This window comes from Leptonychotes weddellii, chromosome 1, assembly GCF_054177405.1.
Source record: "Leptonychotes weddellii isolate Sample4059 chromosome 1, ASM5417740v2, whole genome shotgun sequence".
NCBI classification, from domain to species: Eukaryota; Metazoa; Chordata; class Mammalia; order Carnivora; family Phocidae; genus Leptonychotes; species Leptonychotes weddellii.
The window spans coordinates 185309886-185336144 of record NC_138369.1 but is presented as its reverse complement, the minus strand read 5'-3'; the positions used below and the strand labels follow the sequence as shown (position 1 = coordinate 185336144).

Here is a 26259-nt window from a genome sequence, read left to right as displayed (position 1 = left end):
CAAGCAGGGGGAGTGGGAGAGGGAGAAGCAGGCTTCCCGCCAAGCAGGGAGCCCCATGTGGGGCTCGATCCCAGGACCCTGGGATCATGACCTGAGCTGAAGGCAGACGCTTAACGACTGAGCCACCCAGGCACCCCTAGAACTCAAACTTTAAGTTTATAAAAGTATGCTATCATCACCAGCAAGTATATTTCAAAACAGCTTCTGTCCCACAGTTAAGACTGTCACTTCTTCCCCAATAAGATATTAGTAAAAATCAAACCAGTGGGATCTAAGGCCACACTTAAGTAATCATCTGAGTTAAGCACCAACTTTGCCAGAACTATGCACACACAAGGTACGGTCAGTGTAACATTCTAAATTTAAAATAAGGCTTTCAAATGTCAAGACTTCAAATTCTACACTGGCAGATTAATCAGACATTTCTATCCACACCCATTATCTCCCACTAATTTTTTCTCCATTACCACATAACATATAACATGTAAGTGTCCAAATGAGAATGAATCTTCCTTCCCAAACATATCCTCCCTGCATTTCACTTTTTCACGTCTTCTTCATCTCTTCCTCTCATCACCACTATTCCTCAGTCCAAGAGACTGCACCCATTTGTGTTGAGAATATACTGAGGAATGAAACTGCAGGGTCATAGTCATGGGCACTGATGTTTGGTTTTACTTGATAATCTAATAGTTCTCAAAACTGATCGATTTTCATACCCACCAGCCACGTGCAGGGGCTCCAAATGCTCTACATCTTGCCAACATTCTCTGTCTTACTCATTTTAAATAACTTTTCCATTCTGCCCATTATGATCAATACTTTTTGCACCTTGTTTTAAAAACTTGCTTAACTAAAGGTTTTTAAAATATTCTTGTTCTCATTTTCTGTTTTTGTCTTTCTCATTTAGGTCTAAAATCCATCTGGCATCGATTTTTTGCTTCCTTTGAGGTAGGAGTCATATTGTATGGTTAATTATATTAACCATACAAATAGCCAACTGATCCAGCATTTTTGGAAAGATGATCATTTTCCCACTATAACATGATGTAATCTTTGTCATAAATGAGGTCACCAAACATATAAAAAGTGGGGGGTTATTTCTGGCTTCTCTATTTCAACAGACTGCTTATCCTTTAATTAATACCACACTTAAGTTACCGTAGCTTTACAAGTGTTGGTATTTAGTAGGTTAAGTTTTCTTGCTTTGCTGTTCTTTAATGATTGTCTTAACTATCTTGGGTCTTCTGACTTTCCACATAAAGTTTAGAATAAGCCTATTAATAATATCAACACCCAAACTGGCAAGGATTTTTTTTTTAAAAAACTGCAATTGTATTTAATTGGGGAAGAACTGACATTTTATAATATACAGCCTTCCAATTCTTGAACCTGGTTTGCCTACTTATTCGGGGCTTAAATTTCACTCCACAATATTTCATAGTTTTCAGTGTATATGCTGCATATTTTATTTACTCCAGAGTACTTGATTTTTTTTTAAACTTCATGAATTTTTTTTAATTTCATGTTCTAGTTTTTAGTTGTTGGTAAACAGAAATACAACTGATTTCTGAATACTTCTTATCCAGCAACCCTAGAAAATATGTATCATTTAATTTATTCCTTTATTAATTCTAAATTTGCATATTATTCTGGACTTACTATATACTTAATACTATCTTGTACAGAAAAGTTTTATTTCTTCCTTTTCACCCTTATAACTTTTACTTCCTTTTCTTTCCTTATTATACTGATTATTTCCTCAAGAACAATGGTGGATAGCAGGAATCCTTATCTCATTTTCACTGTTAAGGGGAAAGCTATTAATAATTCACTATTAGGAATGATGCTTGGTGTTTCTGTAAATGCTCTGTATTGCTAATATGCCCTTCTATTAATGATTTTGTAAGTGTTCCCTTTTTTCCCCTAAATTACAAATGGGCGGGGTGCCTAGGTTGCTCAAGAGTTTGGCTCAGGTCACCGTCTCAGGGTCGTAGGACCAAGCCCCACGCCCAGCATGGAGCCTGCTTAAGCTTCTCCCTCTCCCTCTCCCTCTGTCCCACCCTACCCCCACACCCTGCCTCCGCCCCACTCGCTTGTGCGGGTGCTTTCTCTCAAATAAAAAAAAAAATTACAAATGGGACTTGCAATTTATCAAGTGCTTTTTCTGTACCTATGAAAAGAACCATAAGATTTTTCTTTTCTAACATCAATGTGATGAACTACATTGATTTTTGAATATTAAAATCACGTCATCTTGCAATATAATCCAATTGGTTTTAATGTATTATCCTTTTTGCATATCACTAGAGGGTATTTGCTATTATTTTATTAAAATTATATTTTGATCATGAGACATAAATCCCTTTCTTGTAATGTATTCACATGTTCACTACCAAAATTACATGTCCTCATAAAATCTTAAAGATTGTGTAAGACTGCTGCTACTTCCTTCTTAAATGTTTGAATTTAATATGTGGAAAGTTTTCTAAAAATTGACTCAATTATAAAGGAATGTGCCATATCATCTAAGACGGTAAAAAACCGTTCATGCTATTCCTTTGATGTTTTTGCATCTGTCTCCTTTTTGTTTCTGATAGTGATGATTTGTTTTCTCCTTTCTTTCCCCTTTTATTGCCCCTTTACTAATCTTATCAAAGAACAAACTGGGCTTTTTTGATTTTTTCAGTTATGAACTTATTGTCTCTCAGCTCCACACCCAGTCTTTGCTCAGTTTTGTGATTCTGAAGCTTGATCACGTAAACATTTATCCTTTGGCAGCCTGAGGAATGCTGAACTGGATTAACAGGTCAATGAAACCGCTAGATGACAGAAGACATGTGTGCCTCAGGTTCTGGTATATATTATTATTATTTGTCTGGAGCCCAGTGGCCCCCAGGAGCTCCATCTGTGCTCTCTAGCCATGCTCTGCTCTCCAGCAGCCTACAACCTCCAGCAAGAGACCAGTTCCAGTGTGCCCACATCCTTGGGCAAAAACAGGTCTCCTCTACAGAACAGCTCCAGCCCACCCACAGCCTCTGGCAACAGCAGGTCACATCTACAGACCAGCACTGGCCAGGCCTTCTTTTTCTGGCAAGAAACTTGGAGGTAGCTTGTTCCTATGTTTGTCATGACTGCTACAAGATCTGAATCTGACTTTAGGGGCAGGGGCCCCTCTCCTAGTTCCTAGTCCTCTTTTTCAACCTTGAGGGAATGTTAGTCTTTTATATCTGCTAGTTCTAGGAACCTTCTCTTTTACCCCTTCTAGTAATCACCCTCTACTATCCTAGTTAATAATTCCTTATATTAAATTATCCCTGTTCAACTAACAGGAGTAGCCTCTGCCTCAGGAGTGAACTCTTGAGTATATACTGATTTTCTGTATTATATGTGATTTCTAATTCATTGATTTGCTCTTACATTTATTATTTATTCTACTTTATTTGTTCTTTATTTGAAAAAAGGGCCTATGACATTATTTTTGTCTTCATCACCAATGTTCACATGCATTTGCATTATGTGCTCATTAAGGAAAGTGTGCCTCCTAAATCTACAAGTGAAACTGATGGTCATATTCATTCTGTGACTTCTAACCACTCTTAAAAGATCGGAGTATTTCTGTCTAATGTACACAGGACTAAATTACCTTCAAGTTCCCATCTAATAAGAACAAAGTTTCAGGATATTACACAGTAAATATTGACACCAAGAAAGCAGAAATACTCTCTATTTTTACTATAAATCTCAGAAATACTTCATCAATAAAGACAGGGGAGAACGAATTTCTACCGGTAATGGAGTAAAATATAATTCCTAGGTTGGGAGAAGATGGCTAAATGTGTTTTCTATGCAAGCCTCTCATCTACCAATTTTCTTAAAGTTCTATAATATAAAAACATCCACAAGACAGAAAAAAAAATTCAGTTTAGGAAAAGAGATGAAAGTATTTCCAAAATAAACTGTAAAAAGTAACTTCAATAGGTAACATACCTGTACTCGTTAGTATAGTCAAAATCTTGTTTATTATGAGTTGGCTTTAGGAAATTACACTCTATAATTCCCACTACTCCAACACCCATATTGTTTGCCTGAAAAAGAAAATGAAATCAGTGTTTCAAGCATAAGACATGATGCTCAAAATAATTACCCTTCCACAAAGATTTATAATTTATATGAACCATTTTCCTACATTTTATGTCATGATTCTTATGAAATTTAGATTGAAAAATAGGGTCTGGGGGCGCCTGGGTGGCTCAGTCATTAAGCGTCTGCCTTCGGCTCAGGGTCTTGGGATTGAGCCCCGCATTGGGCTCCTGCTCAGCGGGAAGCCTGCTTCTCCCTCTCCCACTCCCCCTGCTTGTGTTCCCTCTCTCGCTGTCTCTCTGTCGAATAAATAAATAAAATCTTCAAAAAAAAAAAAAGAAAGAAAGAAAGAAAAATAGTGTCTGGTAGGTGTATTTTACTTTTCTAGAAGTTAATTCCTAAATATATTAGAGCCTTCCTCCAAAACCACTTCCACTGTTGTCAAATAACCATTTAGACAAGTATTATCATCCCCACTTTTATACAAAAGAAAAAAGACCACCTCTACTGAGATACATTTCTTAGATAGTAGAAACCACAACTACCTCCTTTCTATATCCACAGTATCTAGCAAAGACCTTAGCAATGATATTCCAAAAGTTTGCTAGATAAAAATTAAAATCATTTATCCAAAGTTACACATCCAGTTGCTAATGGTGATGAAGTAAAAACCCAGGCCAGTTGAATTCACGTTATTTTTAAAACGCTGCTAGCTAAAATATTCAAAGTATAGGAGTCATATATTCTGATTATATGTGATTAACAAGTGTATTCTGTTCACAATTATAGCTGAGTCTACAAAAGGAAAAAGTGAAAGTGAAAATTTTGAGAAATACAGATGAAACCATGCAGATTTAATCGTAATCCCACTCTATTAAAAACCATCAGTGGTTTCTCATCTCAAACCATTAATAAACCACAATACCCTTCAATTTGTAGTTCCTGTTCACTTTCTTTCCGGCCTCATCTTCTTGTCTCTCTTCCATCACTCTCCTGACTTAGTTGCGTATGCCCCAAGCAGTTAGCTACTCCCTTAATGAAGCCTCTTTCCCCTCCTTTGCAGAGATTTTTCTCTGCCTGGAAAACCCTTGCCAGACTTTTCAACACAGTAACATCAACTGAGACTCATCTCAATCACCACTTTCTCCAAGAAGCTTTTTCTGATTCTTCCAACTTGTACCACATTTTCCCCTCACCAGAACTCTGAGAGCATGCTCTGTATCTTATCATCTTCTTATTCTGAGCATCAAGCACGGCAAATCATACCAGGTATCTGACACTTATTTAGTAACTGTTTATTGAATCCACAGAATGCAAATACTATGCCCAGTCCATCACCTGGTAAAGAAAAACAATGTAAGAGTTGGCTATAAAAGCCTATTTCTAACAAGGTCAACCTTAACCAGAAATTATACACAATGCAAATTTAACTTGGTTGGAAAAATGGGCTGTGTATCTTAAGTAAGATTCATAAATGATATAAGAAAAAAAATATTTTACATTCTGTTGCAGATACATTGTTTCTTTTGAATCCCAAAGCACTTGAGAAACAAGGCTTAATACCAAAAATGCATTTCTAATTTTACCAGTGAAATTCCCTGTAACTTTAATTATAGAATATTTCTGATGAAAATTACTAGTCCAATTATAAATGAAAATTAGCACTTTAAATAAAAGTTATTGACACCTCATACCATGGTTGCCAGATTTCTGTATTTAGTGGTTCTGAAATTAGTGGTTACCAAAAAGAATCCAACAAAGTTTGCTTACTTTTGCGAAAATGCTATATTCTGGGTCATGTAACAGAGTTACAACCCCTATTGAGCAATATTCAAGATAAACCCACACTATTATACTGTGTAGAGCTCACACCATTCTACAAAGAACTTAGAATGAAACAAGATGAATAGAAAATGAAAACCATAAACTTGGAAAACAAGATATGCCTAGACTTAATACCTTTAACAAACTTCATTTTCAGAATTTATCACTGAATTCTTAACACATATACTCCAAAAAAACCTTTCTGTGAAAACATGTAAAGGATGAACAGACTAGCATAGTGGGCAATGTGCATCATCCTAAATTGAATTCTACAACAATGGAAGTGGTTTAGGAGGAAGGCTCCAATATATTTAGAAATTAACTCCAAAGAAGTAAATCACCTGTATGATCCTGTTTTTCTGGCTAATAAGTCAGGACTAAATAAAACTAACCAATTTCATCCCCAAAATAATCAGGGATCCATATCCAAATACAGTCAAAAGATCTGCATCTGGATCTAAGAACCATACTCATTTTAGGTCTAGGGCAAGTTACTTAACTTCTTAGCCCCCATTTCCTCATCTGTAAAACAGAGATAAAATATTCTGTCCCCCTCATAAGATTATTTGGACCAAGCGGGAAATTAATATAAAAGTATTTTAAGTTCAAGTGCCATACCAACATTAAACACACTGACATTTAAAAGTCATTAAGCAAAGCATATTTCACATTTGACCCAATAAGATATTTTAACTTTTTATAAAAGATAGACATTTCAGATATAAAGCTTACCCTTAACTGACATCCAACTTTTTCATAAGCTTTGATGAGTCTATTTCTGTGATACATCATTATCCCATAATGGTCTTTATTTCTGCAGTTGAATCCAAAAGTAATTCTCACCGTTTTAGTCTTAAATGTTAAGGAAAATTCTGAACACACCACCTCACTCCCCCCAAATCATCCTTTCCAAGTCATTTTTTAATGAATCCAAAAGTGTAAAGAAAAAGGCAAAGTTGGAGAGGATTAGACTCCATATCAGGATAGGAGAAAGGAGGGAAGAGAAATACACTTTATAAATGTATCTTTATACAGCATCGTAAAAAGGAAAATAAAGGACACCCGGGTGGCTCAGTCAGTTAAGTGTCTGCCTTCAGCTCAGGTCATGATCCCAGAGTCCTGGGATCAAGTCCTACATTGGGCTCCTTGCTCAGCAGGGAACTGCTTCTCCCTCTGCCTGTCGCTCCTCCTGTTCGTGCCCTCCCTCCCTCCTTCCTCCCACCCCCGACAAATAAATAATCTTAAAAAAAAAAAAAAGGATACTAAAAATTTGGGTCGATAAACATCACGTTCGATGTAGGCAAGACTCTTTGAAACCAGCTGTGTCTTCACTTTCTGTCCACGTAAGATGATCTGCATTCTTGGCTTTAGGTATAAAATACTACAGTAAGCCTGCAAAGACACACAACAATATCTGTCCTTTCCAAATAATTACCTACACATTTGTTCAACATTACTGATATGTGTATTTAAAAAGAAACCTACCACTTTGCTTTGATAAAGGACCCATGAACTCTTCAACAATATAGACTATAAAGCTTTTATTAGTATTTGATTGCTTTTCTTTAAAAATATACTCAATAGGGGCGCTTGGGTGGCTCAGTCGTTAAGCATCTGCCTTCGGCTCAGGTCATAGTCCCAGGGTCCTGGGATGGAGCCCCGCATCAAGCTCCCCGCTCAGTGGGAAGCCTGCTTCTCCCTCTCCCACTCCCCCTGCTTGTGTTCCCTCTCTTGCTATGTCTCTGTCAAATAAATAAAATCTTTACAAAAAAAAAAAATATATACTCAATATACTATAGCCTGAAAAATGGTTTGCAGAAAACAATCTATTGACCTATATGAATATTATATTACAAATAAAACATTTTAAAGTTATAAAACAGCATATGTGATATTTCATTTTAATTTTTAAAAAATGTACATATGTACAAAAAAGGATTGTATTTCTGACTCTTTGTCAAGTATATATATTACTATTGCATTTTAAAAGTAATGATAAATTTTATTTAGGCAAAAATAACAAGCAAAATCTAATATAGACAGAAAGGCCTGTTGTACACCTGAAAAGGAAAATATCATAAATACACCAACACTTAAGCCAAGTAGACAAGCTCAGTATTTTTTAAAAATTGAACTGTAACAATCAGCACTAATCTAAATGTATTTTCAATTCTTAATGTATGAAAATATAGATACTGGAATGCCTGGGGGCTTAGTCAATTAAGCGGCCAACTCTTGATTTTGGCTCAGGTCATGATCTCAGGGTCCTGGGATTGAGGCCTGCATAGGCCCCGCACTCAGCGGGGAGTCTGCTTGAGATTCTTTCTCTCTCCGTCTCCCTCTGCCCATCCCCCTGCTCACACATGCACTCTCTCTCTCACAAATAAATAAATACATCTTAAAAAAAAGAAAAAAAGAAAGTTGAGATACTTTACAATCTTTTTTTTTTTTTAAGATTTTATTTATTTGATGGGGTGAGGGGAGAGAGAGAGAGCACAAGCAGGGGGAACAGCAGGCAGAGGGAGAAACAGGCTCCCTGCTGAGCAAGGAGCCCAATGCTGGACTCAATCCCAGGACCCTGGGATCATGACCTGAGCTGAAGGCAGACGCTTAACGACTGAGCCACCCAGGTGCCCCAATACTTTACAATCTTGACTGAAGTCCATATTCTAAAACATGTTAAAAATAAATATGCTGTTCTATGCCTGCCTCCAAGCCATCATATATCGCTAAAGAAATGAATTGAATAACACAAGGACAGATGAAGATTCAACACAAAATTTGAACATTTCTCTTTATTTCCTGATTCCTGATTTCAAAATTAGTGTTTTATCATTTATAAAATTTATTAACAATATTTAAAACATTTTACTTCATGGTACACTAAATCCACACCACCTGCTGGGCCTGCCTCTGGATCTGTTTCATAATTGAGCAACATTTTCTTAACAACTAGGACATACTTCAATAACGTTTTGGGGTATATAACTGCTAGGGTATCAGAAAGTTGTAAATGTGTTAATGTCACATTTTCCTCAACTTGGGGTTATGGAATCATCTTAGCACAAAAAAATAAAGGGAAGGTAGTATTATATGTCTTATAGTGACTAAGAAACAATATTCTTATTATCATATCAACATTTTAAACAGTATTAATTTCAATCTCAAAAACACTTATTAATAAGGTCAAATGTCAGAGATATTTATCACAAAACTGTATTAATGTGTATGATCTATATTTTGCTTTAGGATGCAAATTAAGGTGTTCTAGAATATTTTAAACTAAAAAAGAGAGACACTGAACTTCGTGTTTTTGCCTGGATTAATCAATATGGCTACTATAGGACATACTGATTCTAGAATTCCTAATGCAAATAATCTAACCACCCAGTGAAAGAACTACAAGTGCTGTTAGACCTGATGACTTTACAATTATAAAACTTTTCTGAACAGGGGCGCCTGGGTGGCTCAGTCACTGGGCGTCTGACTTCGGCTCAGGTCATGATCCCAGGGTCCTGGGATCGAGCCCGGCATCGGGCTCTCTACTCAGCAGGTAGCCTGCTTCTCCCTCTCCGACTCCCCCTGCTTGTGTTCCCTCTCTCGCTGTGTCTCTCTCTGTCAAGTAAATAAATAAAATCTTTAAAAAAAAACAAAAACAAAAAAACCTTTTCTGACAGTGTGCTCATGAAAAGTGAGATAAATTGGTTCCTGTCTGAGATACTTTTACTTAGAGATCACTGACAGCATTTATAACACAAGTGGATAACATAATTTCCATTATTTGATGATTTTCTCATGTCCAGAAAGAGAGCTGAATACATACCCTCAGGGAATAGTCACTCTCAGGAGCAATTTGGTCCATTCTCTCTTGCTTCTTGTACCCTTTCTTCCCTGTTGTCTCATCTAAATCTTCAGGAATTCTGATGTCATATTTATCCTTATCAAAATCAAACTCTGTTGCATTTTTGTAGCTATAAAAACAATTTTTTGAAAGAGCTAAATTTTAACTTCACAGCAAGATAAGCAAATATACTTATTTAACAAAACAAAACACCTACCCGTCCTGGTTGGGGGGCGAGGGGGGAGACGAAAGCAAGGGAAAAACAAAAGAAAAAGAATCCAGGAAGATGCAGAAAAACTGTATACATTCACACACTGCTGGCAGGAAGTCAAATGGTAGAGCCGCTCTGAAAAACATTCTGGCAGTTTCTTAAAAAACGGAACAGGCAACTACCATAGGACCTAGCAATTATACTCTTGGGTATTTATCTTAGAAAAAGAAAGACTATATTTCCACAAAAACCTGTACACAAATGTTCACAGCTTTATTTGCAATAACTCAAAATGATAAAAATCCAGATGTGCTTTAACTGGTGAATAGTTAAACACACGATGGTCCAACCATATGCTACTACTCAGCAAGGACAAGGAAGCAAACTACTGACACACACAGGAACCCAGATGAATCTCCAGAGAAATATAATGAAAAAAGCCAATCCCAAAAGCTTTCACACTATAGGATTCTATTCATATAACATTCTTAAAATGATGAAGTTACAGAAATGGAGAACATGTTAGAGGTTGTCAGGGATTAAGGAGGGAGGGGGTGTGGATATAAAAGGCCAACATGAGGGATCGCGGTTGATGAAAACATCCGTCTCTTGACTCTATCAATGTCGATATCAACACTACTGTACTACAGTTTTGTAAGATGCTGCCATTGGGGGAAACTGGATAAAGAGTACATGAGATTTGTGCACACAAATCTACAGGTATCTCAAAATAAAAAGTGTAAATTTAAAAAAGGGGAGTGAGAATGGGTGGGGCTTGACAGCAAAACAAGGAAAAAAGGGAATATAAATCAGAAAAGATGTAAAGTATTTTAGGCTTACCACTCAATTGGTGCTTTATTCCTATCATTCTGTGTGTCTAAATATCTCAACATTATACATTCATCCTAAGTTTTAAAAAAACCTTATTTGCAAATGATTTTATCCTCACAAGGATAAAGGACTACAATCTTTAGCAATACAGAGGTCTCATCTACATTACTTTTCTCACCAGTTGTTAAATTATGCTTGGCTTTAAGTAACTGACAAAGATTTCTCTTCCTAACTTACACAAGTAGGGCTTATTATTTGAGGAGGGGTAGAATAACAGAAAGTGAGAACTGAGCTCTATGGTTACTCAATGGCAGGGATAGGAAATTTAGTTTTAATAATATGAAATTATCTCAAATTGAAGCCAAAGTGGCCTCAATAAAACACTCTTGGAAAAGACAAATCGTTACCTATGCCAAAAAATGAGTACCTTCCAACATATTTCTACTCCGTGTGACAATGGATAAATGTAATAAAACCATTCCTGCACAAGCAATTTCCTTTCCAAATGAGAAACCATTCACTGAGTTCCACATTTACCTTCTAAGGTTCCAAATGATGATCCTCGTCCCCTTCTTACCCATGATAGCATCAAGTTCTGCCAGTAACTTCTGTTCCGTAGAAAACAGAGAATGTTCCAGAATTGCTGCAAGGCTTGCTTTTGATTCTGATAAATTTATCATCTGTCGTATATCTTAAGTTAAAGACTTAGACCAACAACATATTTTTCACAATTCCAATATGGAGACTCAAACAGTAACAGTAACAGATAACTATTTCCTAAATTAATTTCTAAGTTTTAAAACTGTAGTTTGATTTCAGATGAACACCAAGGAAGATGAAGTATGAGCAAGTTTATTATGATTCCTAATTTAATGGTTCCTAATACCTGAATGTGTTTATACACAGAATGTGTTTATACACAGAAGACATTCTCCTAAAGATACCTTGCTTTTCATGGGCTTAGGGGAAATTTCAAGGCAAACCACATATCATATTAGGCATAACACAACTGAAATAAAGGGGAGAGCTACAGGAAGCTGAATACAGAATGCAACCACCTGACGTTAAGGGTTTCCATGGCACAATTCCAACAGAAGAGAGAAAGAGACAAAGGCTTAGCCTCAGATGTAAGAGGCAATGGGTAGGAACAATCACGGAAACTTTGATTAAAAAACGAAAATCTGGAGAAGGGCAAGAGGAGGGAAGGGTTCGGAGTATTTCTTCAGTTTCTCCATAGTTTCTATTTCAAAATCAAAAGGATATGGTGTTTGTTGAACGCCACTATTGGGACAACAACATGTTCTGCTTTTATGACTTCCAAGTAGGTCTGAGATAAGAAGCCCACACTCATGCTTTCTCCATTTTTGGTAAACACGATTGCATCTTTACCCAAACGCATAGAACCTGACTTAAAGCCATTCCCATACAATCCAACTGGGACATGACCATTCATGGTGACTTTGTCACTGAAGCCAAAGCTAAAAAGGAAAAAAAAATTTTTTTTTAAATAAATATGTATAATCTTCATTTTTTTAAATTCAAAAATTATAAAGTAAAAAGCCTGGGTATAAACGTTAGCCTCATCCTCTAGTTGCATAATCTTAGGCAAACTACTTTTAATCTATTTTGACGTTTTTCCCCATCTCTAAAATGAAAACTAAATCTGCATTGTAGGGTGTATGAATTACACACTAAAACAGGAGCTCATTGCCTAGCACATCATGCCAAAATGACTGAGTTCTCATTTGGGCTCCTGTGACCCTTGAGATTTTACCCCATGATATTTCTTCTAAATGCAAACAACTCCCTTGATCTCAGCAAGCCTACTGTAGTATGATTACTAATGGCATCGACTAGAGTTTTTGGCAGAATAACAAGTATTTAAGGGACAGCAGAAAGGGCTCTGCTGCCACATTTTCTCTATCCTGTATCTCTACTAGGTACTTTGGTTTCCTTTTCAGGCACATTTGGCTTCACACTGACATGCTATTCTGTGACCCTAGAGCCCAAGGCTTTATGACTATTTTATCTTGCTTCCTTCCTTATCCTCAGAATCCCTTTAAAATGACTCCCCACCAAAAGTGGCGTTTTACTGGAAATACTGGTTAAAACTAATTAACACTGGAGTATAAATAACTGCTATCACTGCACTATAACTCTAAAGGAACGGTGGAATTTTGGATAAGTCAGACATGCGGGGGGTGAGAATGGCAGGGATTGTCTAATAATCAAATAGTAGTAGGAAATGATGGGAAGACTTAAGAGAACGGAGTGGGCTGTGGGTATAGCATATCATATTTAAAAAACAAAAAGTATGGGCAATAAGTAGGATACATGAAACCCCTGAACTGGGTAAAAGCAATATTTTTAAGAAATGTGACACTTTTGGGGCGCCTGGGTGGCTCAGTCGGTTAAGCGTCTGCCTTTGGCTCAGGTCACAACGAGCCCTGTGTCGGGCTGCTGAGCCCCTTCCCTCTGTCCTTCACCTTGCTCGGGCTCTCTCTCTCTCTCTCTCTCTCAAATAAATAAATAAAATCTTCAAAAAAAGAAAGAAATGTGACACTTTTACATACCTTAGCATTTTATGTAACTTATCTGAAGTCATACCATTCCCATTATCAGTGAATGTCAAGCATATATGGTCATTTATCACTGTTTTGTCAATCCATATCTGTTTAGCATTCACATCAGGATCGTAAGCATTATCTGGGAAACAGAAGTTTTGAGAAATTTTGATTTTTCATTTTAAAGAGCAATTAGTTCAGTACAATCCTTTAACATGCAACATATTTTTTAAAAATTGAAATGTTTAGAAACTCCTAAAATTTGAAAACATGAAACTAAACTGTACCTTGCTATACATCATTCACTGATCATTACAGAATTAGCTCTTTCCAAAGCCCTCCATTTGTCACACTGGTGCCCACTCTACTGAAAAAGTACAAATAATAAGAATGACTGTACCAAAGAGATGAATGAGAGGTCTTCCTCTGCCAAAGAACCGGCCTGGCTATCAAGAGAGGAACTGAGAGCTGAGTGTCATCTCGCACTACAAGCTGACACCGAGGGAATGCAATGCAGTTCCTGAATAACCAAGGAAGCAGTCATGTTTTCTGCTAAGCTGGATACACAGATGAAGGTCTACCTTCTACACGGTTCTTCAAATTGTGGCCCTTTCCAATCTAACCAAAGTTTCTGCTGGCTTTTACATTTCTATGATCTCTGTACAGATCCCCACTTAACACTCTTGTTTAGCTTCCTTGTTTGTCTCAGAATAAATAAGTAGGAAGGAATACATTTAAAAAAAAAATTTTTTTTTAAAAATGTCAACAGAAGCAGCAATAACATCAGCTTGTGAACTATCTAAGTTCTACCTGAATATCCTTAACTGACCAAAAATACTTGCTGAGGTATATTTTGAAGTCTTTATGACTAAACATAAATAATGCTTCTCAAACTATCCTTCCATAAGGCAGCCTAGAACTAAAATCATCTTTTTAATCAACAACGTCGGGAGAAATGGTGTTTCACTTAAATTTGGTATAGCACAAAGAGCACCATGACTTTCAGCTGCTCTAACCCAAAGCCAGACAATCACTATATATGAATGAACAATCAATCCCAGGTTGGGTGGCTCCTCTGGGTTGCCGTAAAAAAAGAATGGTTCTGAATAGCTGCAGTGTTATACCCACTTCCGGGTTTTTAAAAAACCAGCTGAACAGCACACGCTAGCTGGGAGACTTTGGAAAATCTAACTATGCCAAAGAAAAGAAGGGTGCTCAAAAGTGCCTCCTTTTTTTTTCTCTTATACATCTAAGATAGAACCCTTTCTTGACAAAGAATCTAAAGTATTTCTAAGAATTCCAAAGAATATACTTTCCTTTATTACCTGTTTCTCAAACACATGCTTAAAAAAAAAAAATCAGGGGCGCCTGAGCGCCTCAGTTGGTTAAGAGGCTGACTCTTGGCTCAGGTCAAGATCTCAAGTCCTGGCATGGAGCCCCACCTCTGGCTCCACGCTCAGCGAGGAGTCTGCTTCCACTCCCTCAGCCCCTACCCCTGCTCTCTCTCAAATAAATAAATCTTAAAAAAAAATTTCACATGCATGAATTTTCCAGATAGAAAAAAATCATGACCCATAATGCAAATCTGATCACAACCTTGCCTCTTCTCATGTTCACTGAAACACTATTAAAATACAATTCTATACCTAATCATTCTATTGGAGGAAACAAAAATGTATTATCACAAATCTAATGTAACATTAATCCCCCTATTGCTAACATCAGAAAAACAAATCGACTGTTATATGTACTTTCCAGCTATTAAAAAACACAATTTCCATTTTTGCAGTATGTCAATTTCTTTTATAATCAGAATAAAACTATTTTCAACATGTTTCATAAATTTAGCAAAATACTTTTATAGTACAGAGAAGGTTGAGCAGCAATTAATTTGACATCTATTTGAATAGTTGTTATGCTAGATAACCTTTACTGATGGTATCATTCAAAATACATGTTTTATTAAACAGCACATTTGCATATTATTTTTCAATGAAAAGTTTTTTAAAACTTCAATTGCAAGTAACATATTATACATGAAATGTCAATTTTACATACCTATTAGTTCAGCAACTGCACTGAATGGCCAAGTGTGACTAGTAGAATTTGTATGTAAAAACTTCGGGCAAAGCTGAAACAAAGCAATGATTCATGTAAATTAATTCAAGTCATATTTTTGAGAACAGAAACCAATATAATTTTCTGTCCCCGTATTAAACAACACTGGGGCACCTGGCTGGTTCAGTCGGTAGAGCCTGTGACTCTTGATCTCAGGGTCGTGAGTTCAAGCCCCACGCTGGGTGTGGATATTACTTAAAAATAAAATCTTTAGGGGCGCCTGCGTGGTTCAGTCAGTTGAGCGGCTGCCTTCGGCTCAGGTCATGATCCCAGGGTCCTGGGATCGAGCCCCACGTCCGGCTCCCTGCTCAGCGGAGAGCCTGCTTCTCCCTCTCCCTCTGCCTACTTATGCTCTCTCTCTGTCAAATAAATAAATAAAATCTTTAAAAAATAATAATAATAAATAAATAAAATATTTTAAAATAATAAAAATAATAAAAATAAAATAATCAACACTGAGACCAAGCAAAAATAATAGCTGCTTGCTTCAGGATATACCTGGAAGTTATAACCTCGAAGATAAGATTCTTGGAAGCCTGTGCTAATCAACTAAATAGTTTACTCATCAACACCTGCTTCAAAACCCTTGCCTCCTTGGGTCCACCAATCCAAAGCCATGATATCATAAACCACCCAATCAGAAAGTTACCCAGTTTGCAAGGCCTACCTCAAAATTACTGTGAGACACAACTAAGATTTTGCCAAGGGGGTGTTTTTTCCTGAGTGCATTAGCTTAATAAACTTAACTTCACTTATTAATCAACAGGCTTTTCTAGTGGTCTCTTGGAACATCAGTATTTGATACTTTTTATATTATTTACTCCCAGTTCATTATAGTTCAAACTTGGCAGTGGAGTAGTAAATCAACCCTTTACACAATGTCAAATAAAAGTTCAAATCCAAGGACTTTAGGTCTGATTTTATTCACAGTAATACAGTATGAAAGACTATGCCAATCAACCTCATGCTATAGGGAACTCTCTAAATTCCTGAGTAATATAGATATCAAACATATAAAATTGTACAAGGGGCCTTCAAAGGCTGAGGCTGAAAAATTTCCATTTCAGACAGTTTCCATGCAATGGGGATTTTGTGTTCATTTTGAACAGATTATCTTATATTTAGGGAAAAAAAGAGAGGGGTTACTTTCAAGTATTCAATGTGAAGAGCTCTGGAAATGTGATGAGATTATAAATGAAACCAACTGAGTTTGTAGTGCTCAGCTGCTGCCACAAGGTGTCAGAAAGAGGTCTATTTTTCCTTTGTCCACACTTGGTTTTAGGTAATTCCCAGGCATTCATTCACCATTAGACTGAAGTACACATGTGAGAAATGAAATTCTGTAGAAGAGCAGTCTTCAAACTGGAGTATGGCACACATTCATGACTATGAAGTAATTCAGCCTTTTTTTTTTTTTTTTTAAGATTTTATTTATTTGACAGAGACAGACACAGCGAGAGAGGGAACACAAGCAGGGGGAGTGGGAGAGGGAGAAGCAGGCTTCCTGCTGAGCAGGGAGCCCCATGTGGGGCTCGATCCCAGGACCCTGGGATCATGACCTGAGCCGAAGGCAGACGCTTAACGACTGAGCCACCCAGGCGCCCCTAATTCAGCCTTTCTACAGCATATGTTACAAAGTTTTTTTTAATAAAAATCAATTTCCAGATCTTCATCTTGCACAAGAGGCCTTTCTCCAATTAATCTACCTGAGACAGTGCCAGGGGTCAGCCATCAGGAGGCTCTTTATGTCCCAGCCGCCTGCCTTTGCATAATTATCACACTACCATTTATAGAATGGCATACTCCTCACCTGTTAAAATTTTACAGTGGGGCATGGCTTTGGAGTATGAAACTTCTGGCTACCAAAGGAGAAGACACCCTTAGAATATCTGTCTTTGCTCTATTTTATGCATTTCTGTTAGGTGTGAAATCTGGAATTGGAAATGGGGTACTGTGAATTTCAGATGTACTGGCAGAATGTGGTAGTGGGAATGTCAATTTTCATTTAATGTCTTCATCCTGTATATCAATTCCAAATTGACAATGGCACACATAGTTCTTGCATAAGAGCCCCAGGAGAGCAAAGCAAAGAAGGCATCAATAAGAAATAACTGAATGGTAAACAGTGGCTTCTTCAACTATTCTGAATTCTCATCTCTAGAACATGTCATTAGCTGTGGAGGGAAAAAAACACCCTTGAACGGCCAAAGCAGTAATACACACACAGACACACATACAGACACACAAACATGCACGCGAAGCAGAGTATGTTTAGGTGTGTGACCTTGAGCAAAAAGCTTAACCTCTGTGCCTCAAGTTCTGTCATCTATAAAAATGAGGATGATAATCATATCAGCTTACCAGGGTATTAAGACTATTAAATGAGTTAATATTTATAAATGCTTAGAAGACCAATTGGAACATAATAAGCACTGTGTGTGTGTGTGTCTGTGTGTGCTTTTTAAGTATTCCTTAAAGGCACAACTGAGCTCATATAAAAATAAAAATTAAGGAAGGGGAGCCTGGGTGGCTCAGTCAGTTGAGCATCTGCCTTCAGCTCCGGTTATGATCCCAGAGTTCCAGGAGTGAGCAGCATCAGGCTCCCTGCTCAGCAGGGAGTCTGCTTCTCCCTCTCCCTCTGCCGTCACCCCAGTCATGCGCACTCTTTCTCTCTGGACCGCTCAAATAAATAAATAAATAACCTTAAAAATATTTTAAAAAGGAAAATCTTTAAGGGTTTCAAGTAAAGAAGGAATTAACAACAAAAATAAGATTTGAAAATAAGGATGCAATGAGTGAGATGCTTAACTGAAATAAAAGGTTTTTTTGTTTTTGTTTTTGTTTTTAAGGTTTTGGTTTTAACGGTGATTCAGGGATAGGAGATTTGGAAGTAATTGCCCCTCTCCACACCTCAATAAGAAGTTGGGGGCAGCAGGAATCTCTCTAATGGGAAGCTTGTCTGTTTTGGTCTAGATGCTTTAAATAAAAAAAAAAAAGTGTAACAGGAAGCTCTGTAAAAAGGGGCATGCCTTCACTTTGGTTAAGTGTTTCAATTTCTATAACCTGCAGAAACTCTATGGAGACACAACCTCAACCAGACCACACAGGATTCTCTTAGCTCATTATCTGGGAGAATATTTGAGTACAAAATCTAAAATAAGGGAACAATCCTTTAAGGAACAATCCACCAGGAGAAAATGTTAGCAGACAAGATACAGTAGTATTAGACATCACTTCCCACCCCTAAACATTAGGAAACACACACACACAAATGAGATGCTCTGAAGACTACACAGATTTTTTAAAGAATTAATAGAACTTTTAGAATCAACAAGTAGTCACACATTTTAAAAATCAGTTAAATAGGGCGCCTGGGTGGCTCAGTTGGTTAAGCGACTGCCTTCGGCTCAGGTCATGATCCTGGAGTCCCAGGATCGAGTCCCGCATCGGGCTCCCTGCTCAGCGGGGGGTCTGCTTCTCCCTCTGCCCTCTTCCCTCTCGTGCTCTGTCTCTCATTCTCTCTCTCTCAAATAAATAAATAAAATCTTTAAAAAATAAATAAAAAATAAAAATAAAAATCAGTTAAATATAAAACTTTTTTGGAAGCCTGAACACATGTACACCCGTTCACAGCAGCATTATTCACAATATGTTTACCTGTGCTCCTGCCTGAAACTGTTTTCTAATGAAGGGGGGAAAAAAAAAGAAATAAACCCAGAAGAACAAAAATAATCAGAGAAGTGATGGATAATAGGAGATAAAACCGTAGTTTGGAAATTGGAAAGCACAGATAGTGACAACTGATTTAACAGCCTTTATAAAGAGCAGAATCCGAAACCTAAAAGAGATGGGAAACGAAACAAGCAGCAAAACAAGACCAGGAACCTTGGCAGAACTCCAGAAAGCCTTAGGAATTAGACTTTCGTGCCTCCAAAGTGAAAGGTACTAGAGATTGTATGAAAACAAGATAGCTTCAAAGTCTTTAAAGAAGCAGTCAGGATTCCCCTCCAGTTCCTTCTTTCACCCTGCCAACTACTCAAAGCAAGCCGGCAGAAAACTGGAGGTCTGTTCTCTGGAGAAAGTGATGATGGCAGGTTCAGGGACAAGGAACACAGGTGGGTTAAAAGCAACTCAGCAAATAGCCCAGAAATAAACCCTCACATATATGGTCAAATGATTTTCCACAAGGGTGTAAAGACCATTCAGCAGGAAAAAGACAGCCTTTTCAATAAATAGTGCTGGGAAAGCTAGATATCCTTATGTAAAAGACTCAAGTTGTACCTTTACCTCACAACATATAGAGAAAAAAAGAACATCTTAAAATGGATCAAAGATCTAACATAAAGAATTAAAACTATAAAACTCTTAGAAGAAAGCATAGGGGAAAAGTTTCAGGACACTGGATTTGGCAATGATTTCTTGGATATGATACCAAAAGTACAGGAAACAAAACAAAATCAACTGTAAAGGATACAACTGGGATGCCTGGATGGCTCAGTTTGTCGTCTGCCTTTGGCTCAGGTCATGATCCCAGGGTCCCTGGATCAAGCCACGTCTCAGCGTCAGACTCCCTGCTCAGTGCGGAGTCTGCTTCTCCCTCTCCTTCTGCCCCCTCTTGCCCTGCTCATGCTCAGTCTCTCTCAAATAAGTAAATAAATAAAATATTTTTTAAAAAAATAAAGGATACAACCGATAGAATGAAAAAGCAATCTATAGAATGGGAAAAAACATCTGCAAATCAAGTATCTGGTAAGAGGTTAATATCCAGAACATATAAAGAACTCCTGCACAAATCAACAAAAAGACTAAAAACCTAATTAAACAGTGGGCAAAGGACTTAGATATTTCTCCAAGGATTGTATACAAATGGCCACTAACACAAGAAAAGATGCTCAACATCACTAATCATTAGGGATATACAAATCAAAACCACAATGAGATACCACCTCATACTTATTAGCATGCTCCTATAAAATTAAACATAGAATTGCTATATGATCCAGCAATTCCACTGCTGGGTACATACTGAGAAGAAATGAAAGTAGGATCTTGAAGAGATTATTTGTACACCCCTGTTCATAGCAGCATTATTCACAATAGCCAAAAGGTGGAAGCCACATAAATATCCATCAATGAATGGATAAACAAAATGTGTTATATTCATACAAGGGAATATTATTCAGCCTCAAAAAGAAAAGGTCCCTTGACATATGCTACAACTGGATGAACCACCCTGAGAACATTATGCTAAGTGAAATAAGCCAGTCACAAAAAGACAAGTAACTGATGATTACACTTAATATGAGATACCTACAGTAGTCAAATTCACAGAAAGTAGAATCGTGGTTGCTAGGGGCTGTGGGAAGGAAGAACGGAGAATTATTTTTTAATAGGTATATAGAGTTTTAGTTCTGCAAGATGAGAAGAGTTCTGGAGACTCTACAACAATGTGAATGTATTTAACACTACTGACTTAAATACTTAAAAATGGTCAAGATGGTAAATTTTATGTTGTGTATTTTACCACAATAATAAAGAGATAAATACCAAGTCAGCAAACTGAACAACGTGATACTCCCATCTCCTTTCTCCCAGGTGAGCTTTCAGAAGAGCTAGCAGCCAGGGGCGCCTGGGTGGCTCAGTTGGTTAAGCAACTGCCTTCGGCTCAGGTCATGATCCTGGAGTCCCGGGATCGAGTCCTGCATCGGGCTCCCTGCTCGGCAGGGAGTCTGCTTCTCCCTCTGATCCTCCCCCTCATGCTCTCTGTCTCCCATTCTCTCTCTCAGATAAATAAATAAAAAATCTTTAAAAAAAAAAAAAAAAAAAAGAAGAGCTAGCAGCCAGAATTATCTATGCCATGGCAAAAGATTAGATGCAGAATTCCTCTCTGGAAAACCAAATGATTTCTAAAAGTTCCATCTGCTTCTTTTACAGTTGTGTCAGGCCTTTCTGGATAGCATCTTATTTTTGTTGTTCCCACTTTTTAAAAATTACTTAAAATTTTTTTAAGTTATTTAAGATTTTATTTAAATTCCAATTAGTTAGCATACTGTGTAATATTAATTTCAACACTTATAGTGATTGTGATTCAACAATATAGCATTCAACACTTCATTACAACATCCGGTGCTCATCACAAATTTTTACGTTACTTCAAACACACCTCTTTTATTTTCTAACACTTCCATTCTTTAGGCTCTTACAAATACTGACATAGGGTGTCCCCAACAAAACATAACTGATTCCTACCTATATGATCACCCAACACTGAAGCCCACCAAAGGAGCTCTACTCATATATGAATACCTTCCAGTCAGCTGTGTGTCTTACTTGGAAATGTAATCAGGTTAACCATCTCCAGACATTTGAGACTGTAAGATTAGAAGTCAAAAACACAAAGTAAAAGGAACAAAGAAAGTAGAGGCGATGCACGGGGCGCCTGGGTGGCTCAGATGGTTAAGCGTCTGCCTTCGGTTCAGGTCATGATCCCGGAGTCCTGGGATCGAGTCCCGCATTGGGCTCCCTGCTCCTTGGGAGCCTGCTTCTCCCTCTGCTTCTCTCTCTCTCTCTGTCTCTCATGAATAAATAAATAGAATCTTTAAAAAAAAAAAAAAAAAGAAAAAGAAAGTAGAGGCGATGCAGTGAGCAAAAGAAAACTTGAAAAATACTTTGATCAATATGTCCAGTGATAACAAATATTCTGTCCAGGGGAGATGATTGTGTATGTATATATATATAGCATTTTATTTTATTTTTTTAAGTAGGCTCCATACCCAATGTGGGGCTTGAACTCATGACCCTGAGATCAATAGTCGTACACTCCACTGACTGAGCCAGCCAGGCACCCCTCTCCAGGGAAGATTTTAAAAAGACATTCAGTGGGGCACCCGGGTGGTGCAGTCCATTAAGTGTCTGACTCTTGGTTTCAGCTCAGGTCCTGATCTCAGAGTCTGCTCCAGACTCTCCCTCTCCCCCTCCTCCCTGCTGTGTGCACATGCTCTCTCTCAAATAAATCTTTAAAAAAAAGATATACAGTTATATATAATCAATATAATTATTAATTATAATAGTTAAATAGTAGGAGAAAGGTAGGAGAATATGTGGAGGAAATCTCACAGAAAAGAAACAATGAGTAGGAAAACAGGAGAGAAAAGAAAACAGAAAAATGGAAGAAATATGTCAAATAAATGAGAAATCTTGCCAGATTATTAAGAACTTGAGTTTCCAGCCTAAGTGCCCAATACAATACACAGGACTCTAAAAGCATGTTTTTAAATTTCTAAGAGAAATCATTCCTAATTTAGAATTATAATTCCAGATAAATGATATGTAAAGAGCAAGCAATGGTAGCATAAACCTATTTCTAAGAAATGACATAAATTTTTTTTCTTCCCATGTACTCTGCTCTCAGGAAGCTATACCTGTTTTTGGAAGGATGGATGGGCTCCACCACTACCAGGAACAAAAATAACAATATTTACTGAGTGCTTACTGCATGCACAGACCTTTTATATGTATTTGCTCCTTTACTGTCTAAAACCACCCTTTGAGGTGCCCACCCATCCTTCAGATTGGAAACTCAGGCACAGAGAGAGTAAGTAATTTGCCAAGGTTACATATCCAGTTGTCAGTCAGGATTTGAACCTAGGCAGGTGGGCTCCAGAGCCCATGCTCTCAGTCATTAATCTATTGCGCCTGCCAAGGGAGTAAACTCCAAAAGAGGTAATATGTGGGATGGAGACACAACAAAAGGGGAAGGAAATTTCCAGAAAGATGATAAAGGGAAGTCCCCAAAACACAAGTGAGCCAACAAAACTGACAAAATATTGGGTGTGCTTGAGCACATCTGGAAAAGATTTTCCAGTTAAAGTTTGGACAAAAGAGCAAATCTAAGCAAACAAAATACAATTATTAACTTCAGAAAAACAAAAAGCTGTACAACAAAGAAAATGCAATCATAATTCTGGTTGGTTCATTTGTGAATAATGGTAAGAGTGATAAATCATACAGTAATTCAACAAAAAAGAGGTAAGTGCATTGGAAGGATGGGACGAGGTGAAGAGTGTGCACGTGTCAGTTAAATCCACAGCAGGACTACTGGAAAACAACAAAATGGTACCACCACTTTACTTAGAAACACGAAAGCAGAAAGCAAAAATGTAAATGTTTTTGTCACTCTGAATTCCGTTCTTGGATCTCTTGCCCTCCTAAATTAAAATTGTGCATACATCATTATGGTTCACCCCTTGTGTCTTAGGTTTATGACTTCGGACAAATGCATAAACTCATTAATTCCTAGACTCCTAATGAAAGCATTTGATAGCTACACCCAAACAGCGAGCATGGCTGTATTCAAACGAAACTTTATGGAAACTGTAATGTCTACCATGTCACATAATTTTCATATGTTGCAAAATATTCTTTTGATTTTCTCCAACTGTTTAAGAATCATTCTTAGCTTATGGGCCATACAAAAACTGGTGGCAAGCTGTATTTGGCCCATGAACTGTAGTCTGCCAATTCCTGTCCTAAAGCAAAAAGATGGGTGGAGATACAGTCCAGAAGCTGCAGATGGGAGATTACCGTCAATGAGGTTCCAAACAGCCCATATTACCCACAAAAGAAATATTTAGCACATGGACAGCTGCTTCACCCAGAAAGCCAGCTAACAACAATACCGGTCTCTTAACACTGTTTTGACACTTATCTTTGCTCCCTTTATCACCTCAATCTTGAAGAACCTGAGACAGCAACAAGGGGGGTAGGGGGGGGCAGGAAACGAAGAGAATCAAAGGGCAGAAACAGGATGAAACCAGTTCACTCCTTTTCCCCACTACAGGATTTTGGTACAGAATGTGGCCCAATCTGAGGAGGGGGGAGGGCTGGGCATTAAATTGAATAAGATATTTTAAATTAGATGAGGCCAGACTTCACAATACCTGAGGCTAATTGGAAAGCCTTACATCTGCCCAGATTCACCTAAGCGTGGAAGAGAACCATTAGCAAACAATATCTAAACCCAGTGGTAAAAGAATAAAGTTGTTCTCTATATTCAAACTACTAAATACTATCTCATTGAATAGGCCAGTTACATAACCAAAGGACCTTTATTCAGTATAGGTAAAGAATGCTTATATATAGATCAATAAAGATCTAAGAGAAAATAGAAAAATGGGCAAAGGATACAAATAGGTGTTTTCTAAAAAAGTTAAATAACTTAAGGAAATGCAAAATAAACCCAGATACATTTCACATTCACCATACAGGAAAATTGTTAAAGTCCCAACAATATCAGGTATGGGTAAGAATGATTAAATGAAAGTCACAGGGCAATGCACCATTTTTAAAGCAATGGTATTACCACTCGATTGTTAAATTTAACAAGACTGTGGTAGCCATTCTCTGGCAAGAGTCCCCAACCTCAAAAGAGGACGTACACTTCTGCATAACTCCAACTTTTTAAGGATTATCAGGTAGGAAAGCCACGCCCACATTTCAGGAGATGAAATTTCAATTCTTGTGTGTGACCACTCCCTACGACTTAAGACTCCTAGATACAAGAAATGCTGGAGGATTTCCAAGAACGCCCCAAAACAGAAACGACGGAGAGACTAGAGGAAACGGGAGAACCCAGTGACTTGGTGATCTGGGCCCGAGGGCTTAACTGGAGGGAAGCGGCAGGAATGTGAACGAATCAGGAAGACCCGTCCCGGCTCGCTTCACCCCGTCCCACCGCCTAGAGGTCAAGGCCGCCTGGCATTTCTGGCCGCGGACTGCCGCTCCCGCTACCTCCCCCTCCGGGGCGCCCCGCGGGCCCGCAGGCCGGGAAGGGTCAGGGGCCCTGCGGTCCGAAGGGCGGGCGGTCCCGCCACCGAGGCCTCGCCCTCGACCGACAGGGGCGAAGCAGCCAGGAGAGAGCCGGGAGGAGGGGCCGCGGCCCCGGCCCGCCCCAAAGCCGCGGGGGCAAAACAGAAACCCAGCGCGGAGGAAACGGAACGCAGCCCGGCCCGTGCCGCCCGGCCCTGCCCGCCGCCGAGTCGCTCCGCCGACGGGAGCGAGATGGCCGCCCCCTCCCCTGGCCCCACCGCGGCCCGAGCCGCCGCACCGCGCCGACGAGTCGCCACCGCCCACTGCCGGCCCCCCTTCGCTTGCCCGCCTGCCCGCCCTCCTGGGACACGGCCCGCTCCACCCCTCGCGGCTGCTCACCGCGCTGAGGCGGATCCCGCTGGGTGGCTGCGCCGCCATCTTGAGCGAGCTACAAAGCCAGGACCGGCCTCGGCCGCAACCCGACTGGGAGGTGGCCGAGACGACTGTGGGGCCCGCTGGGCCCGCCCACTTCCGGGGCGGGGCGCACGGCTGCCCCGCCCGCCCACTTCCGCCCCAGACACAGTTGTATTAAGAGTATGGGGGAAGTAAATTCCCGGGATGAACTGGGAGAACTGGGCTCGAAGCGTTGGGCCCTGCAGGGAAAGGGTGCATGCGTGAGACTGGCGGGCGCGAAAGGGTCGCTCGCTGCGTTTACTGGATCTGGAAACTTGAGGGTGGAGAGTTTGAAGTCTGTCCCCACGTGCGCTGGGGCCCGGAGAGGTGAACTCGAGGCGCCTGATTGGGCGTGAATTGCACTAAAACAAGCCGCCCATGCCCACCTGTGTCAATGTGATTTGAAACCTTGTTAACGAAATGTAGACTTCGTGCATTTTGGATTTGCTCTGGACGTTATCATCCTTCGGCCTGGTGAAGAGTCCTTTCTTGCGTGCACATTTATTGAGTCCTTCCGCTCATGCACG

General features: G+C 38.8%; 1 protein-coding gene across 1 annotated transcript in view; it reads right to left on the bottom strand.

Annotated features, from left to right (window-relative positions):
* Positions 1-25800, bottom strand: part of MORC3 (MORC family CW-type zinc finger 3) — a 41287-nt gene extending 15487 nt beyond the window's left edge. Inside the window, exons 1-9 of the mRNA XM_081799833.1 lie at positions 25679-25800; positions 15413-15485; positions 13364-13496; positions 12054-12268; positions 11328-11475; positions 9731-9878; positions 7171-7299; positions 6640-6759; positions 3991-4088 (exon numbers count right to left, since the gene is read on the bottom strand). Coding sequence (XP_081655959.1) covers positions 3991-4088; positions 6640-6759; positions 7171-7299; positions 9731-9878; positions 11328-11475; positions 12054-12268; positions 13364-13496; positions 15413-15485; positions 25679-25717 — 1103 coding nt within the window. The 5' untranslated portion in view covers positions 25718-25800. The remainder of the gene's footprint in view (positions 1-3990; positions 4089-6639; positions 6760-7170; positions 7300-9730; positions 9879-11327; positions 11476-12053; positions 12269-13363; positions 13497-15412; positions 15486-25678) is intronic.
* Positions 25801-26259: the final 459 nt, after the last annotated feature.